Source organism: Thamnophis elegans, chromosome 2, assembly GCF_009769535.1.
Source record: "Thamnophis elegans isolate rThaEle1 chromosome 2, rThaEle1.pri, whole genome shotgun sequence".
Taxonomy (NCBI): domain Eukaryota; kingdom Metazoa; phylum Chordata; class Lepidosauria; order Squamata; family Colubridae; genus Thamnophis; species Thamnophis elegans.
In genome coordinates this window covers 142,445,851-142,461,655 of record NC_045542.1, presented here as the reverse complement: position 1 = coordinate 142,461,655, position 15,805 = coordinate 142,445,851, and the positions used below count along the sequence as shown (strand labels likewise).

The 15,805-nt window shown below is 40.6% G+C and overlaps 1 protein-coding gene across 1 annotated transcript in view; it reads right to left on the bottom strand.

Annotated features, from left to right (window-relative positions):
* LOC116502701 overlaps positions 1-15,805 on the bottom strand; it is a 227,695-nt gene that overhangs the window by 37,967 nt on the left and 173,923 nt on the right. The window contains 3 exon segments of the mRNA XM_032208604.1: positions 11,028-11,136; positions 11,138-11,218; positions 11,220-12,391. Of these exon segments, the coding sequence (XP_032064495.1) occupies positions 11,028-11,136; positions 11,138-11,218; positions 11,220-12,391 (1,362 nt within the window).

The window sequence follows — 15,805 nt, the reverse complement described above, 5'->3', positions numbered from 1 at the left end:
TTGGGATAATGGGGGGGTTGATTTCTGCTTACATATGGGAAGAACTCCCCCCACACACACACACACATGCACACACCAGCCCTTTCCACATCTGGCTCTCTTTCCTTTAAGACGTTCTTGTGGCCTTTTTAATTGCCTGCGAAGCTCAAAGACCTTAAAGAGTTAAAGAGAGGGAGATTAATTAGAGGGACTCCAGCGTCCTGGGGAGGCAGGTCTTATGATCTCCCTACTTTCCAAATATGCAACAGTGGCCCAATGATGAAGTACCCTTCTCTTCGCAGAATCAACTGGTGGAATTTCTGTGGGCCAGAGGTGCTGCTACAAAAAGTAGGGAATGGTGCATTTCCCATGGAAAACCAGGAGAGGGCATTCATGCTCCCTTTCATCAGGAACCCTTCACAATCCATCTGCTTTTGGCAGAGTTATGCTGCATTAAAGAGTATTGAAATTAAAAGTACTAGTTTTAAAAAATAACATTTGCTAATAGGAATCTCTCTTAAGTTTTTGTTGCTCAGAAATAACCCTTTTCCTGACAGTTAGAAAAATGGATCAGTGGAACAACTTCCCTTTAGAAGTTCCAACACTTTCAAAGAAGAGATTGGAAAACCATTTGTCTGAAACGGAATAGGGTTTCCTGCCCGAGCAGAGGGTTGGACTAGCAGATCTCCAAGGTCCCTTCCAACTCTGTTATTCTGTAAAAGAATGACTCAGAACAAACAAGAAGGAAAAATGAAAGGTGAAAGTGTTGCAGAAAATAACGGGACTTGGACATTTCAGGATCAAGGAGAAGTAGTTTTATTTGGCAGCCAAAGGTTCAGAATAATTTAGCCAATATAGTAAGGTGACCAGATTTTAACATTGGTAAAGAGGGACACCATTGACGGGGGGCGGGGGTGGTGGTTTCTTGATTAAATTTTTTTTAAAAATCAGGACTATTTTAAAACACCACAGGACGCGGGAGAAATTGTTCAAAAGCGGGACGTCTGGTCACCTTAATTTAGATGCCCCTCAAAGGCAAAACTCAGGGGGCTGAATTCTACAGGGCGAGGAGTAAAGGGGGGGGGATTTGAGGGGCAGCCCAAAGCTATTTTTGGCAACTCTTTATGGACTTTCCGGTGACATTAACACTGAAAAGATTATGTTTTATGGATTTGTTTGTAGATAAGAGCTTGAATATGGGATGTATATTTGTATCCTTAGAGGGGTGTGAAGAATCACTAAATTTGTTTATAATTCTTGCAATGAAAGTTAGAAATTACATCTTTATTTCTTTTCTCTTTCATTATTACATTCCTTTTATTTGTAGTGCATTTTTTACTTTTTATTCTTTTGTTTCTTTACATTTAAATTGTATTATAATCAAAATTCTTAATAAAAATTATATATACGCACACACACACACACACATATGTGTGTGTGTGTGTGTGTGTGTGTGCGTATATATATATATATATATATATATATATATATATATATATATATATATATATATATATGTTTTTTATTTGTGCTGATAAATAAATAAAGGGAGACTAGTATAGATCTATTTCAAGCTATTTAGCTCCCATCAGCTAGCCATACCCTTACTGGGATTTGAACCTGGGCTATATGGCATACTAGGCACACCAGGCAGAGATCTTAGCCATTAGGCCACAGGCTCTTATCCATTATCAGCCGAAGCCAGGGTGAAAGGTATCTATTAGATTTTTACAACCCCTGGTAAGCCCCAATTATGGGAGGAAGCTAACTGATATATATATATATATATATATATATATATGTATATGTATATGTATATGTATATGTATATGTATATGTATATGTATATGTATATGTATATGTATATGTATATGTATATGTATATGTATATGTATATGTATATGTTTATGTATATGTTTATATTTATATTTATATGTTATATTTATGCTGATAAATAAATAAAGGGAGACTAGTATAGATCTATTTCAAGCTATTTAGCTCTCATCAGCTAGCCATACCCAAGTTTGGGAATCAAACCTGTGCTCTATTGCCTCCCAGGCAGGGAGTTAACCATTTGAGCTACAGAGAACGACTCCTTTATCAGCCAGCCAGGGTGGGAGGTATATACTTAAAGTCACAACCCCTGGTATGCCCAAGTATGGGAGGAAGGTCACACTTCCACTCTCTGTCATTAGGCTCGTCACAAGAAACTTGGGTATGGCTAGCTGATGAGAGCTAAATAGCTTGAAATAGATCTATACTAGTCTCCCTTTATTTATTTATCAGCATAAATATAACAAATGTAACAAAAAAGGCAACAGTAAAAAATATTGGGTTTCTGTCTGGATGGTCTCTTGTGACGAGCCTAATGACAGAGAGTGGAAGTGTGACCTTCCTCCCATACTTGGGCATACCAGGGGTTGTGACTTTAAGTATATATATATATATATATATATATATATATATATATATATATATATATGTATGTATGTATGTATGTATGTATGTATGTATGTATGTATACATACATACATACACACACACAGAAGTAATTCTTGACTTACAACCATTCATTTGGTGATATTTCAAAGGAATACTTTGAAAACAGGACTGAAATAAATGACATATGATTGTTTTTCATATGGCCACTGCAACATCCCCATAATCACATGATCAGAATTCAGGTGCTTTGCGAGTGGCATGTATTTGAGACAGTTGCACTATATTAGGCTCATGTGATCACCATTTCTAACCCTTTCCAGCCAGTTTCCAACAAGCAAAGTCAATGGGGAAACCAGACTCGCTTAATGACCTCATGATTCACTTAAGAACTACAATTATTTTTTTAACAATGATGGCTAAAAGATTGTAAATTGGGGCAAAATTCACTTAGCCAAAGAAATATTGGGCTCAATTGTGGTGTTAAGTTGAGAATCTTATGTTTGTCAGTGTGTGCCTGTTTTGCAGGAACGATGGGAAATTATTCCTTGAGGATATGCTTTGCAGTCACCAATTTGTAAAAATGGATTAAACTTTGAGTATTGCCTCTTACTTTGCAAAGGAAAAAATGAATTCAATACTGAAAAATATACTCTATGCATGTTGAAATAGTCTACTTATAAACCATGATTGTCTGAACTCAGCTAATTGCAGTTTATTGAAGAAACCATAATTAAGCAAACTAATGGAATACTGTGTGAACACAGCTATTATTTTTCACAAAGGAGTACTATGAAGATAAAATGAAAAAATAAAATGATAAAAAAATCGGGACTTTTTAAAAACGCCGCGGAGCGCAGGACAAATTGTGAAATATCATGACTGTCCCGCTAAAAGCGGGATGTCTGGTCACCTTACAATAAAGCCATTTGAAAATCTAAACAGTGTTCTGAAGGAAACATACATTCTTATACTTTGTCAAAAGCAGCACAACATGGAAATAGTTAACCCATTTCTGATTGGTTACCTTGAGGAAAGAAGCCTTATAAGCAGATACCGTCTTGTTTCCCCTTTTGTCTGGGCCGCAGGTCATAGTGGCTACGTGGCTTTGTAAGAACTTTAGCTGAACTCTGCAGTTTTAGCATTCACACTTCCTGTTCTTCTGCAAGCTTCAAACTCCGTCTTTTAGTTTATAATAACAAGATGAAAGGTTTAGCCCCCGAGAGGCTATCCAGCCTGACCCCTTTCACTCTTAATGTCCAAATCTCACTTTACGTCCTACTTTATTCCCCCCTTCTAGACTCTATTTTTAGCTACATTTGAGTCTAGCCTACTACAGAGCTTTATATCAACAATGCAAGCATATAATCTTTGGCATAACATGACCAAATACAGATGTATGGCAGCGAAAAAGGAAAAAGACAAGTAATACATATGAAATAACTCTCAGGGCTTATCCTCTGAAGGCACTCTCTCCAGTCCCAAGGGTGCAAGTTGTACATATGTGCCTGTGTCTGAAATCTCATCCTTATCATAGGGATGTGGGGCAATCTTATGATCAATAAGGCTTTCCATCAAAACTAATTCCTTTTCAACCTGTATTTCCTTTACTGACCTTTACTGTGCTTAGTAGTGGAGAGAAGACCATGTATTGGATGGTGGCTAGTATGTTAGTTAGTTACCTGTCTACATGGTGAATCGTGAGTTGAGCAACTGTAACTTCAACGTGTTGTAAATAAACTGTATATATAACTACAAGACTGCTTATAGTCTGATTTTGAAGACTACCGTATTTTCACCCATATAACCCGCGGGTTATATGCGGTTTTTACATGCACAGCGCCCCCCTGCGGGTTATATGCGTGGGCGGGGTATACAGAAAATATTTTACACGATCGGAGGCTTACACGATCGGAGGCTTGCTTCTTTCTCCGTTTCTTCCCCCACCCCGATCTCAGCTGTTTCCTTCTCCTTCGTTCCTTTCCTCTTCCCCAGCGTGCGCAGGCTTCTTTCTCCGTTTCTTCCCCCACCCCGATCTCAGCTGTTTCCTTCTCCTTCGTTCCTTTCCTCTTCCCCAGCGTGCGCAGGCTTCTTTCTTTCTCCGTTTCTTCCCCCCCCATCTCAGCTGTTTCCCTTCTCTTTTACTCGCCGCGGGTTATATGCGTGGGCGGGTTATATGCGTGGGCGGGGTATACGGGAAACATTTTACACGATCCAGAAAACCCGCGGGTTATGTGCGTGTGCGGGTTATCTGCGTGGGCGGGTTATATGGGTGAAAATACGGTATTTATTCTATTTTCGTTACACAAGTAAAGCTATTCTTTGTTTTACCTCCAGTGGCTGTGAGTGACTGTTCAGCAACACATTTGTTGCTAACTTCTGCTGCAGAACGCTAGTCTCCTAACGGGGATAGACTTCACACCAATGCCTCCTTAGCCGACTGTTTGTTCTGCAAGGCCATTTCCGGCTGGGTGGACTCGTGCACATGGAGCCTGGGGCATGTCCCATTCCCTGACGGGCACTGATGGAGAAGCCGGTCTAGACTGCTGGCACTGTTGACAGGTGGCTACCCAATGTTCTATTTCTTGGTCAATTTTGGGCCACAACACGTAGCTCCGGCCCAATGCCTTCATGCGCACTATGCCCAGGTGAGCAGTGTGCAGGCAATTTAAAATTGGCACCCTAAACTTGGGGGGAGCTACTACCCGGTTGCCCCACAATAGGCAGCCATTGAGAACAGACAGCTCATGCTGCCGTATGTAAAAGGGTTGAAACTCCAGACCTACTGGCTCTTGTGGCCACCCCCTGCACGCCCAGTCCAGCACTTTGGACAGGACAGGGTCCATTGCAGATAGCCTGGCAATATCCCGGGTGGATACTGGCATGGCTAACTCCTCAGTCAAGATAACCAAGAACTTTAGCTGAACTCTGTAGTTTTAGCATTCACACTTCCTGTTCTTCTGCAAGCTTCAAACTCCGTCTTTTAGTTTATAATAACAAGATGAAAGGGGCCCCCGAGAGCTCTCCCTCTATGAGAACAGTCAGGTGAATTTTGTGGGCAGGTTTCATTGGGGACACGTGGCTGACGGCCCACTCAGAGTGCTGTTAGTCACCTACTATGGCAAAACAATCTTTGCAGTGTTTTGGAAGACGTTTTGTGAATTGCCTGGGCAAGGTACGCTTTGGTGGCCGGTCAGCGATTGGCATAGCCGCCTTGCATACCTTGGCCAAATGTCCCTGTCATACCACTGGCAGATGGCAGCTTTGAACCTGCAAACTGACATTGCATGGTTCCCGCCACAACTGAGGCAACCCGACTGAGATAAAAGTCAGTCTCAGTTCGGTTTTTTGGGGTGGCAAGTTTGAGGTGTCTGATTTCTTTTTCCTCACCCGAGAAATCTTCATAGTCATCTTCATCGTGGTGGACAGTGTGGCACTTGCTGGCATGAGTGACTGGTGGCAGAAATCTTTGAATTTCCACGGTGGATTTGTCTGACATTTCGTATGCCGTGGCTTTATCCATGGCTGCCTGAAGGCTCAGCTCTTTTCGCGTCAACAAACGTCACTGAAGTCTGAGGTCTTTGATACCACAGACCAGCTGTCCTAACAGGGCATCGTCCAGCACAGGAAAGTCACAGTGTAGGGCCGCTGTCCTGAGGGAAGCCATGTAATCGGTCACGGATTCCCTTTCTCTCTGGGTTTCCTGCCTAAACACATAGCATCTGGCGAGGGAGTTGGACAGTAGTGATTTTAAGTTTCTTCAAAAGCGTCTCCCAAGGCATTGAGTGTATGGACTGAGGGGCCGCTAAAGCCCTGGCTGTTTCAAACTTCTCGTGGCCACAGGCACTGAGAAAATAGCCCCTTTTATGGCCACTAGACAAACCAGTGAAGTTGTTTGCCTCCAGGAAGCACTCAAACCGCTCAAGGTAAGCATCCCATGTTTCAGAGGCCGGGCTGAATGTCATGAATGCCGGTAGGTTAGCCATCCTTAGAAGGACGGAACGTGAGGAATTAGTCTTGGACCGACGTCTCGTCATCAGTGACTTGAGCAGAGGTGGGTTCCTACCAGTTTGCACCTATTCGGTAGAACCAGTTCATCAAATCTACCAAACCAGTTAGAAGAGGTTCCACCAGTTGACCCGGAAAGCAGGCCACATCTACAGAAGAGGTTCCAAAATTTTTTGAAACCCACCACTGGTCCTTGGATATGATTATTCTACACTATCATGCTCATATTTATAAAACTCAGTGCCTCTGTGAAAGGTAAGGATGACTACTGCATTTGTGCTGCAATCAGAACATTGCATGTGTTGAAGTTGTTTTAATGCAAACCAAAGATGCCTTTTAAAAAACAAGTCCCCACCCGAATGATGAATGAATGTTGCTTACTATTTTACTTCTATGTATTGTTGTGTCTACTGTCTGTATACCCCCCCCCCTTATTTTATGTAAGCTGCCCTGAGTCCCCTCAGGGAAAAGGGCGGCCTATAAGCATTAATAAATACCTAAATACCTAAAATATTCTTATGCATGCCAGTGCTGTGTGTGAGGTAATTTAAGGTGGTTCTGACAAGTGTCGTCGACATCTTTATATCTGGTCACATGGGCGGCAAGCCACTCCCATCCGGTCACATGGGCGGCAAGCCACTCCCACAAAGGAGGCCACACCCACAGAGTAGGTTTGAACAATTTTTGAAACCCACCACTGGACTTGAGGCAGCTCCAATAGTTACTTCGCTTCTTTCTTTTACCTCAGACCTCGTTGCCAGTGTTCTGTAGGGAGAACGAGGCAAACAGGAACTGAGGCAAGGCAGGTTGAAGCTAACACAACCCTTTATTATAGTAACATACAGTTCAATGTAAGGCAAACCTCAAACCTGCAAACAGCAACACATTTGACAGCCGACAGCCCTTTTATACTAGAGCTGTCAGACGCTTAACCAATAGAATGGCTGGATTCTCCCACCAGCTGGCTGCTTGCGTCTTAGCCAATCAGGAGGTAGCAATGCAAGTCAATGGCATTGTAGCCTCCAGGACTTAACAGTTCCCTTCCCTCAAATGTTGCATAGGCCCCTTTTTAGCCCAGATGATATCTATCCTTCTGTCCAAATTGAATTTGGAGCGGTGGAGGACATGATAGATGCAATGGTGGTGATGGGGGATGGATTGGCTCAGGTCTCTCTTCCTTTGGTGCTGCAGAGGACCGCAAACCATGGGCCCTGATCCTTCACCAGAGCCTACACAAATCATTCTAAAATGTGATATGCGGTATCTCTTCTCTAAACTGCCGTTTTTCAAATTTGCAAGCTATTTATATGAAGTTTTTTATCCTTTTCTATGAAGCCTGGCTCTTCTTCACACAAGGACTGCATGGAGAGTCTGGGTTGACTACGGGACCTCAAGGTCCATCAAGTGGTGAAATTCAATTTTTAAACTACAGTTTCTGTGGATGTTGCTTGGTGGGCGTGGCAGAAGGATAGTGCAAAATGCCCATTCCCACCCCACTCTCGGGCCAGCCAGAGATGGTGTTTGTCGATTCTCCGAATTACTCAAAATTTCCGCTACCAGTTCTCCAGAACCTGGTGAATTTTGCCCTTGGGTCCCTCCCATCTCTCTTACAGTTGCAAGCCAAGAGTTCTGTAAATTCCTCCCCCATCTTCCTCTGGGAGCCTGGCTGGAGACTCTTAAGCTAATTACTGTGTGACCCAACAAAAGGGCGAACGACAAAACCGCGCCTAACTAAACTGCGTCGCTAAAACCGCAACGTCATCAGCGCGGCGACAACACCACGAAGACAACAGCGCAGCGACAGAAGGGCGCTTTAACTTAAGGTAAGGGTTAGGTTTAGGGTTAGGTTTAGCGTTACGTTTAGAGTTAGGTTTAGGGTTAGGTTTAGCGTTAGGTTTAGGATTAGGTTTAGCGTTACGTTTAGAGTTAGGTTTAGGGTTAGGTTTAGTGTTAGGTTTAGGATTAGGTTTAGCGTTATGTTTAGGGTTAGGTTTAGTTTTACAGCGCGCTTCTGTTGCCGCGCTGTTGTCAGCACGATTCAGCGCTCATTCATCGGCGCGCTCTAGAACACACGGTTTTGTCACCGCGGTTTTGTCAGGCGCGGTTTTGTCGTTCGCCCTTTTGTCGGTGAACCAATTACTGTACTGGCAGGAGGTGTTTTTTTTTTTTTAAGTAACTGCAATCTGAGAGTTATGTAAATAACCTCCACATCCTGGCTGGGCAGCTGTCTGAAGACACTTGAGCTGATGACCAGCAAGTGGATTTTTTTAAAAAAAAAACTGCAAATGGAGAGCTCTGTGAGGCTGCTTGGAGGCAATTTAGTCAGATCTTCATTCATTTAATAAGCCATTTGATTCAATTAATGAATTTGATTTTAAGAATTTGTAAAATTGAATCTGATTCGACACATTTTTTGAGTGCAGGCTCCATTAGGTTCGTACCTCAAGGAATACTTGTACTTCTATTTGTCCAGTTTCACCCATCCTGTTCCTTTAATAAAACCTCCAGATCTACTCACATGGTCTCTTTTATTGGGGTTGAGCTGCTGTCAAGCTGCACGCAGAGTAAAATGTAATGAGGAAAGAACAGACCTTATGATTCTAGGAAAATTTCATCTTTGAAAGGAATGTGTGCATGACTCAGAATTTAGGGTTTCTCCTACACTCACTGGGTGATCTTGTTCACCATTTTTTAGCTAATGGCAATGTGGTTCTTATCAGAACTTAGGCTGCATAAAGGTGAAGAGGAAATCCGCCAGAAGCTACCATATTGAAATCAAATCTGACTTTTTAAAAAATTTTATTTGGTGTGCCTCGGAGTAGTCTTATACGGTGAGCATAGCCCAAACCCTATGTTTTAACAGGAAAGGTAAGGGGTCGTCTTATACACCAAGTCGTCTTATATGCAGGAAAATACGGTAATTGCAATGTGATTCTTATCAGAGCTCAGGCTGCATAAAGGTGAAGAGGAAATCCATCAGAAGTAACTCCTCTGTGTTCAGGGAGGGAGGTGAAACAAACCTGGGAGACATAAAACTACACAGCAGGACAAAAGAAAACTGAGGAAGAACAAGAGGTAGAAATTTTTTTAAACCTTGGTTGAAACCTGAATAAACTTCTCAATATAAGGGAAACTTTCAACTATTAAATTTCCTTGGTTATTATATAATTACAGTCCTCCCATGGACTATCTTGTAATCTCCTTGTTTCTCTTATCCACTTTCTATCTTGTCTTCCCTTGCATCTCCTTCATTCATCCATGCTACGCATAATTCTTTTCTCCTTATTGTAGGTGATCGTTATGGCTTGTGACAGGTCCTATCCCTTCTGGATTACCTCTATGACCCACAAATGCCTTTGAGAGGCAAGAAAGAACCTGGACCAGCCTGAGCAACGATACCGTGATTCATCAATCCACAGATCGCGAATAAACAGAGAAAAACCTTCCAAACACAAGACCTGAAGATTTTCCAATGGTTTGAAGAGATTCCTCTGGATATGGAGGTGAGGGAAAAAAAGAGATTTAGCTACAATTGCAAGAAAGAATGTAGATCGAAAGAAAAAAGGGGTTAAAAAAAAAAGAATTGAATTAGCCTCTCTGCTCTTTTCAGTCTCTTCACTGTCCAACTTCACTCAAAACTATTATTGACAACTGAACTTCAAACCAACATGAGCCTCTCAAATCCTGAAATATGCTCCCTCCAAATCCTTCCCAAAATCTTGTGTTAATACAAGCACTTGGGGCACTTCTGGCTCCTTTTGTGAGAGAGGAATTGTTCATCTTTTCAGCTCTTCCCACACGTTCCACATTGATCTGCATGTGAGAATTCCCTCATATCATGAGGCCTTTGACTGAATAATGTTCAATGTTTCTGCATAGATACCGGCTGACTCAGGTCTCAGTTCTACACTAGGGATGCAAATTTAACTACTGTAGAGGATCCCAATTCTCCCAAACAATGCAATTTGATTATTTTTTTTTATATTTCCCTTTTTGGCTAAGGGAAGCAGCATCTGTTAAATGTCTTCGCATCCCTCTGAGAGCTATGAATAACGGGGGGAATAATGACAGTTGGAGAATAGGAAGCTCATTTCTAAAAAATAAAATAAAATGAATGTATATACCATGGATTTCAAACTCCATGTGTCAAGTGGCCATCATGTGACATATTGCAACAGTTTCCCTATTCCCGGAGCTGGAGTGAGTGTGTCCTCCATGTAGCACAACCAGCCTGTGATCCATCAGATTGACATTCCTATATGCTGTATATATAGATACATTCAAAAATGTATAAATTATAATTATAATGACTCATGCCCATTGTTTCTTTTTCCATTACTAAAAACCCTTTTCAGAGTTCAGTCTGTAAATTTGAAATCCATTCATAAAACCCATTAAATCAATAATTAGCATAGATTATCATCCAAATGTTTCTTTGTTTTGGGGATTCTCCAATCTATGAATCATGTTATGGGAAATAAGACTATGGGGTGTGCTGAAGCCCTTTCCACACTCCGTGCATTTACCAAATTTTTCAGAGTATAAGAAGCAACTTTCCCCCCCCCCCAAAAAAGAGGGTGAAAATCTGGTGCGTCTTATACGCTGAAAAATAAGGTATATGGCTTCTCCCCTGTGTGGATCCTTTGATGGGATATAAGATCACTGCTTGTTCTGAAGTCTTTTCCACACATCATGCATTTATATGGCTTCGCCCGTGTGGATCCTTTGATGGGTAATAAGGTGAATGTTTTGGCTAAAGTCCTTTCCACACTCCGTGCATTTATATGGCTTCTCCCGTGTGGATCCTTTGATGGCGTGTAAGATCACTGCTTGTTCTGAAGGTCTTTCCACACTCCATGCATTTATATGGCTTTTCCCCTGTGTGGATCCTTTGATGAGCAATAAGGTGACCGTTTTGAATAAAGCCCTTTCCACACTCCATGCATTTATATGGCTTCTCCCCTGTGTGCATCCTTTGATGGGATGTAAGTTTACTGTTTGTTCTGAAGTCCTTTCCACACTCCATGCATTTATATGGCTTCTCCCCTGTGTGGATCCTTTGATGGGTAATAAGGTTAATGTTTCGGCTAAAGTCCTTTCCACACTTCGTGCATTTATATGGCTTCTCCCCTGTATGGATCCTTTGATGGGATGTAAGACTACTGCTTATTCTGAAGCTCTTTCCACACTCCATGCATTTATAAGGCTTCTCCCCTGTGTGGATCCTTTGATGGATAATAAGGTTACCGTTTTTGCTAAAGTCCTTTCCACACTCCATGCATTTATATGGCTTCTCCCCTGTGTGGATACTTTGATGGCGTGTAAGATCACTGCTTGTTCTGAAGTCCTTTCCACACTCCATGCATTTATATGGCTTCTCCCCTGTGTGCATCCTTTGATGGGATGTAAGTTTAAAGCTTGTTCTGAAGTCCTTTCCACACTCCATGCATTTATATAGCTTCTCCCCTGTGTGGATCCTTTGATGGGATGTAAGTTTACTGTTTGTTCTGAAGTCCTTTCCACACTCCATGCATTTATATGGCTTCTCCCCTGTGTGGATCCTTTGATGGGATGTAAGTTCACAGTTTGTTTTGAAGCCCTTTCCACACTCCATGCATTTATAAGGGTTCTCTCCTGTGTGGATCCTTTGATGGCGTGTAAGTATATTGCTTGTTCTGAAACTCTTTCCACACTCCATGCATTTATATGGCTTCTCCCCTGTGTGGATACTTTGATGGCAGGTAAGATTACTGCTACTTTTGAAGTCTTTCCCACACTCCATACATTTATATCGCTTTTCCCCTGTGTGGATCCTTTGATGCAATGTAAGTTCATTGCTTGTTCTGAAGCCCTTTCCACACTGCATGCATTTATGTGGTTTCTCCGCTGTGTGGATCCTTTGATGGGTAATAAGGTTGCTCTTTTGGCTAAAGCCCTTTCCACACTCCATGCATTTATATGGCTTCTCTCTTCTGGATGTCCTTTTATTAACAGTTTTGCTTCCATTTTCATAGCATTTATTTGTCTTCTCTCCAATGTGAAAACTTTTCTGTGATTCAAGAGACCCATTTTCTTGAGAAAGTGTGAACATCCCACTGTATTTTTTTTCTCTGTCTTTGTCCATATTGGCTGCTCCTTTGGCTTGTGATGGAGAGGGTCCATCTACATCTAATGTCTCTTTCAAGATTCTTTCACCTTTCTCAATATATTTCTTCTTTAGTTTTTCTTGTTGATCAGAAAAATCCTGCATCTTAGTAACAGTCGAAGGACATGAGCTTTCCTTATTCCAGTTATTCAACAGGTTTCTCTCCTGCCTTTGGAAATCTGTTTGAATTGCGGGTTTCTCCATTGCATCTCCTTTTCTGAACACTTTGATTGGTTCTGCAGAGTCTTTATTATAATTCTCATTATCACCTTCAAAGGGAAAGAGAAATGAAAGTAGGAGAAAGGTTAGGGAAAAAGATCACTCTGTCAGAAGTCATATTGATTGCCTTCAGGTATTGTGCCAAATTCTAATATATACTGCATATTTGTATCCTAATATTGGCATGGTATAGAAATGATAATATCTCTTTGGATGAGTCATAACATCTTGGAAAAGACATTAAAGTAAACAACCCTGAATGGCAACTCTTGATAGGAAGCATTTGGGCAAAAATAGTTGAAATCTGTGGGATGAAATTTGGCATTACCTCAAACCAAGGAATTATTTTGTCATAAAAAAATAAAATAGATATATCTAAGCAAAATGCCATAAACCTATTTCCTTCCTTGGAGCACTAGAAAAACAAAACTTTCCCTTCTCTCTCTGAAGATATCAATTTATAAATGTTTTCATAAGAACTAGCTAATGGCATCTAACTACAAAATGTCTTCCTGAACTCTCTGACTGGAGAGTAGGAAACCCTTACCAAGAGAGGCCACATTCTTATAATTCTCCAGCATGACTTCCCAATGCAGAGCTTTTTGGTCAGGATCCAGCTGAGACCATTCCTCCTCGGAGAAATAAACAGCCACTTCCTCAAAGGGCAGAAGAACCTCCTGAAAGGGAGAAAAAAATACAGAACAGACCAAGGAAGAACTGCAGGATCTTTCCTATTATTAAGAATTTCTAAAGCAAACATAGACATTAAGATAAATTGCTATGTTGAGGAGGTGCCAACTTCGTGACGATACAGACGTGCAGTCTCGATGCTCCAAGACCGCAGACAATACTTTTGCCGCTGGGTGGTCCAATCGGACCTAAACCTTCCTGAAGAGACGGTAAACAGGAAGAATACATCTTGCTGACTTCAGGGACATCACAAAGTCCCTGATCGATGCAAGAGTTCTTCAAGCTAGCAACAAAAAATTCAGCCAAGGCAGACGAAGTCAGGGCGTCTCCAAAACAGAAGGATAGGGAAAGAAAAAGTGTTTCCAGCTGGTGATGAATTTTTACCATTTTAAGAAGAGAATGCCTATAAAAAACTTAAAATTAATTTAAATTGGAGAAGAAATAAGCGACGGAATTAAATTTGGAATGGTTTTGGACAGTGGGTTATCTTACTTTTTAAATGCTATCTTCATGGATGGAATTTATGCAAGCCTTTTAAAACGAATGGACTAAGTTTTCTTCTATTTTTTTTTCTTTTATTATTCTTTGTAACCTATGGACTAAAATTCTCCTTTTTCATTACTGTGGGTGTTCTTCTAACTCATTCAAGAATCGGACCTTTTTTTAACTTGAAATAAAAAAAGATACAAAAAGAAATAAAGAACATTGCAACAATAACACTGCTACTCGGAGGCTGGAAGGTTTGTGTATTGGAAATGAAACACTCTTGTTTGTCTCACTGATTATCCTGGCTTGGCACTCCAAGTTCTTGCTGCTTGTTTATAGAGAGTAATAAGAAAAAAAGCATACAGATGTCCCTTTGAAGTATATCTTTAACCAGAGAAAAGTGAAAATAAAATGTTATTGTGAATCTATGCTTAATCTTATTAACCTTCCAAGCTAGAGCAGCAGTGTTTGTTACCTGGAGATAATAGCACCATTTCAATAGCAGAAAGAAACTTTAAGTCTGCAAAAGATATTCTCAGAAATACAGAAATTATCAAATACATATGAGAGGATAGAGAAGCTGGAAGACTTAGAGCATCTAACAGCAAAATATAATGAAGAAGTTGAGGATGTTTATCAAGTGGAAAAAGTGGTGGTTAAAACCCCTAAAAACAGAAGAGGAAAATGAATATAAAGAAATTAAATTTGCTGGTATTTATGTTATTGGTTTGTCTCTGAAAATGGAAAGAGTGGAATACTGAAAGAGGAACTAAACGGAGGGGAAATATACCCTAGATGGCAAGATACAGAAGAAGAAAAAACAAAAGAATTTATGGATTTAAAGAGAGAAATTTTATTAGCAATAGCATTGATAACACTACTGACAATCAAAGATAAGCTGATTAAGGAAACAGAAGAAGGGCATCGAAATTACATGAGAGATTTTATAAGCAAGGAGTTGCTAAGAGACGTCCATACAAAGTTGATTAAGGAGATGATTAGAGGACTGACACCACAAATGGCAGAAGATATGAGACTGTTTTGCTACTGGAAAGATACAGGTTTATAGATGGAAGAGCACAATTTAAAACTAGTTACACTTAGTGAAATTTAGTGACAATAGATATAGTTAAATAAATAATTGATAAAGTTACTAATGTATACAATGTGTAGTGTTATGATAAGTAATAATTGGATATGAACATTGAATGGTACCCATGAAAGGAAGATTAGAAATCCTTTTGGATTATATATAAAGGTTAATAAAAAAGAACTAAGTTAGATATAGTTAAAGTCTTGATTATTAGGGGGGAAATGTTATGATACAGGATATAGTTAAATAAAGGAGGGATAATGGTAACAACCTATATATAGGTATGGATACAACATAAGGAAACTGTATGTAAACTGTAAACCGTGATTTGGAAAGGAGGATCAGAAAATGTTGTTATTAAATATTATGGATGTTTAGCTAGAATAGGACATAAAGATTCTATCAGCCACTGTTTTGCTGCTTGCTTTTCGGCTGCCATTGAAACGGGGAGGGAGGGCATGGTATTTGGGGAGGGAATCATTCTGTGCTGTTTATTGAGGGTTGTTCTCACCATCTCTTTGCGCATGTGGAAGGAGGAGAGTTTCCCGCCGAGGCCAACTGTCCAGCATTCCAACCTGATGATGATTTTTGAAGATGTCTCCCACCTGACAGTTGCGTGAATTATGATTGGACTATGGACTGGGGTACCAAGGGGAGGGGAATGAATCATGTATTGATATCTATTGCTTTCACGCTCTTTTCTCAGATTCAGCTTTGCTTTGCTTCTCATCGTTTATGATAAGTAA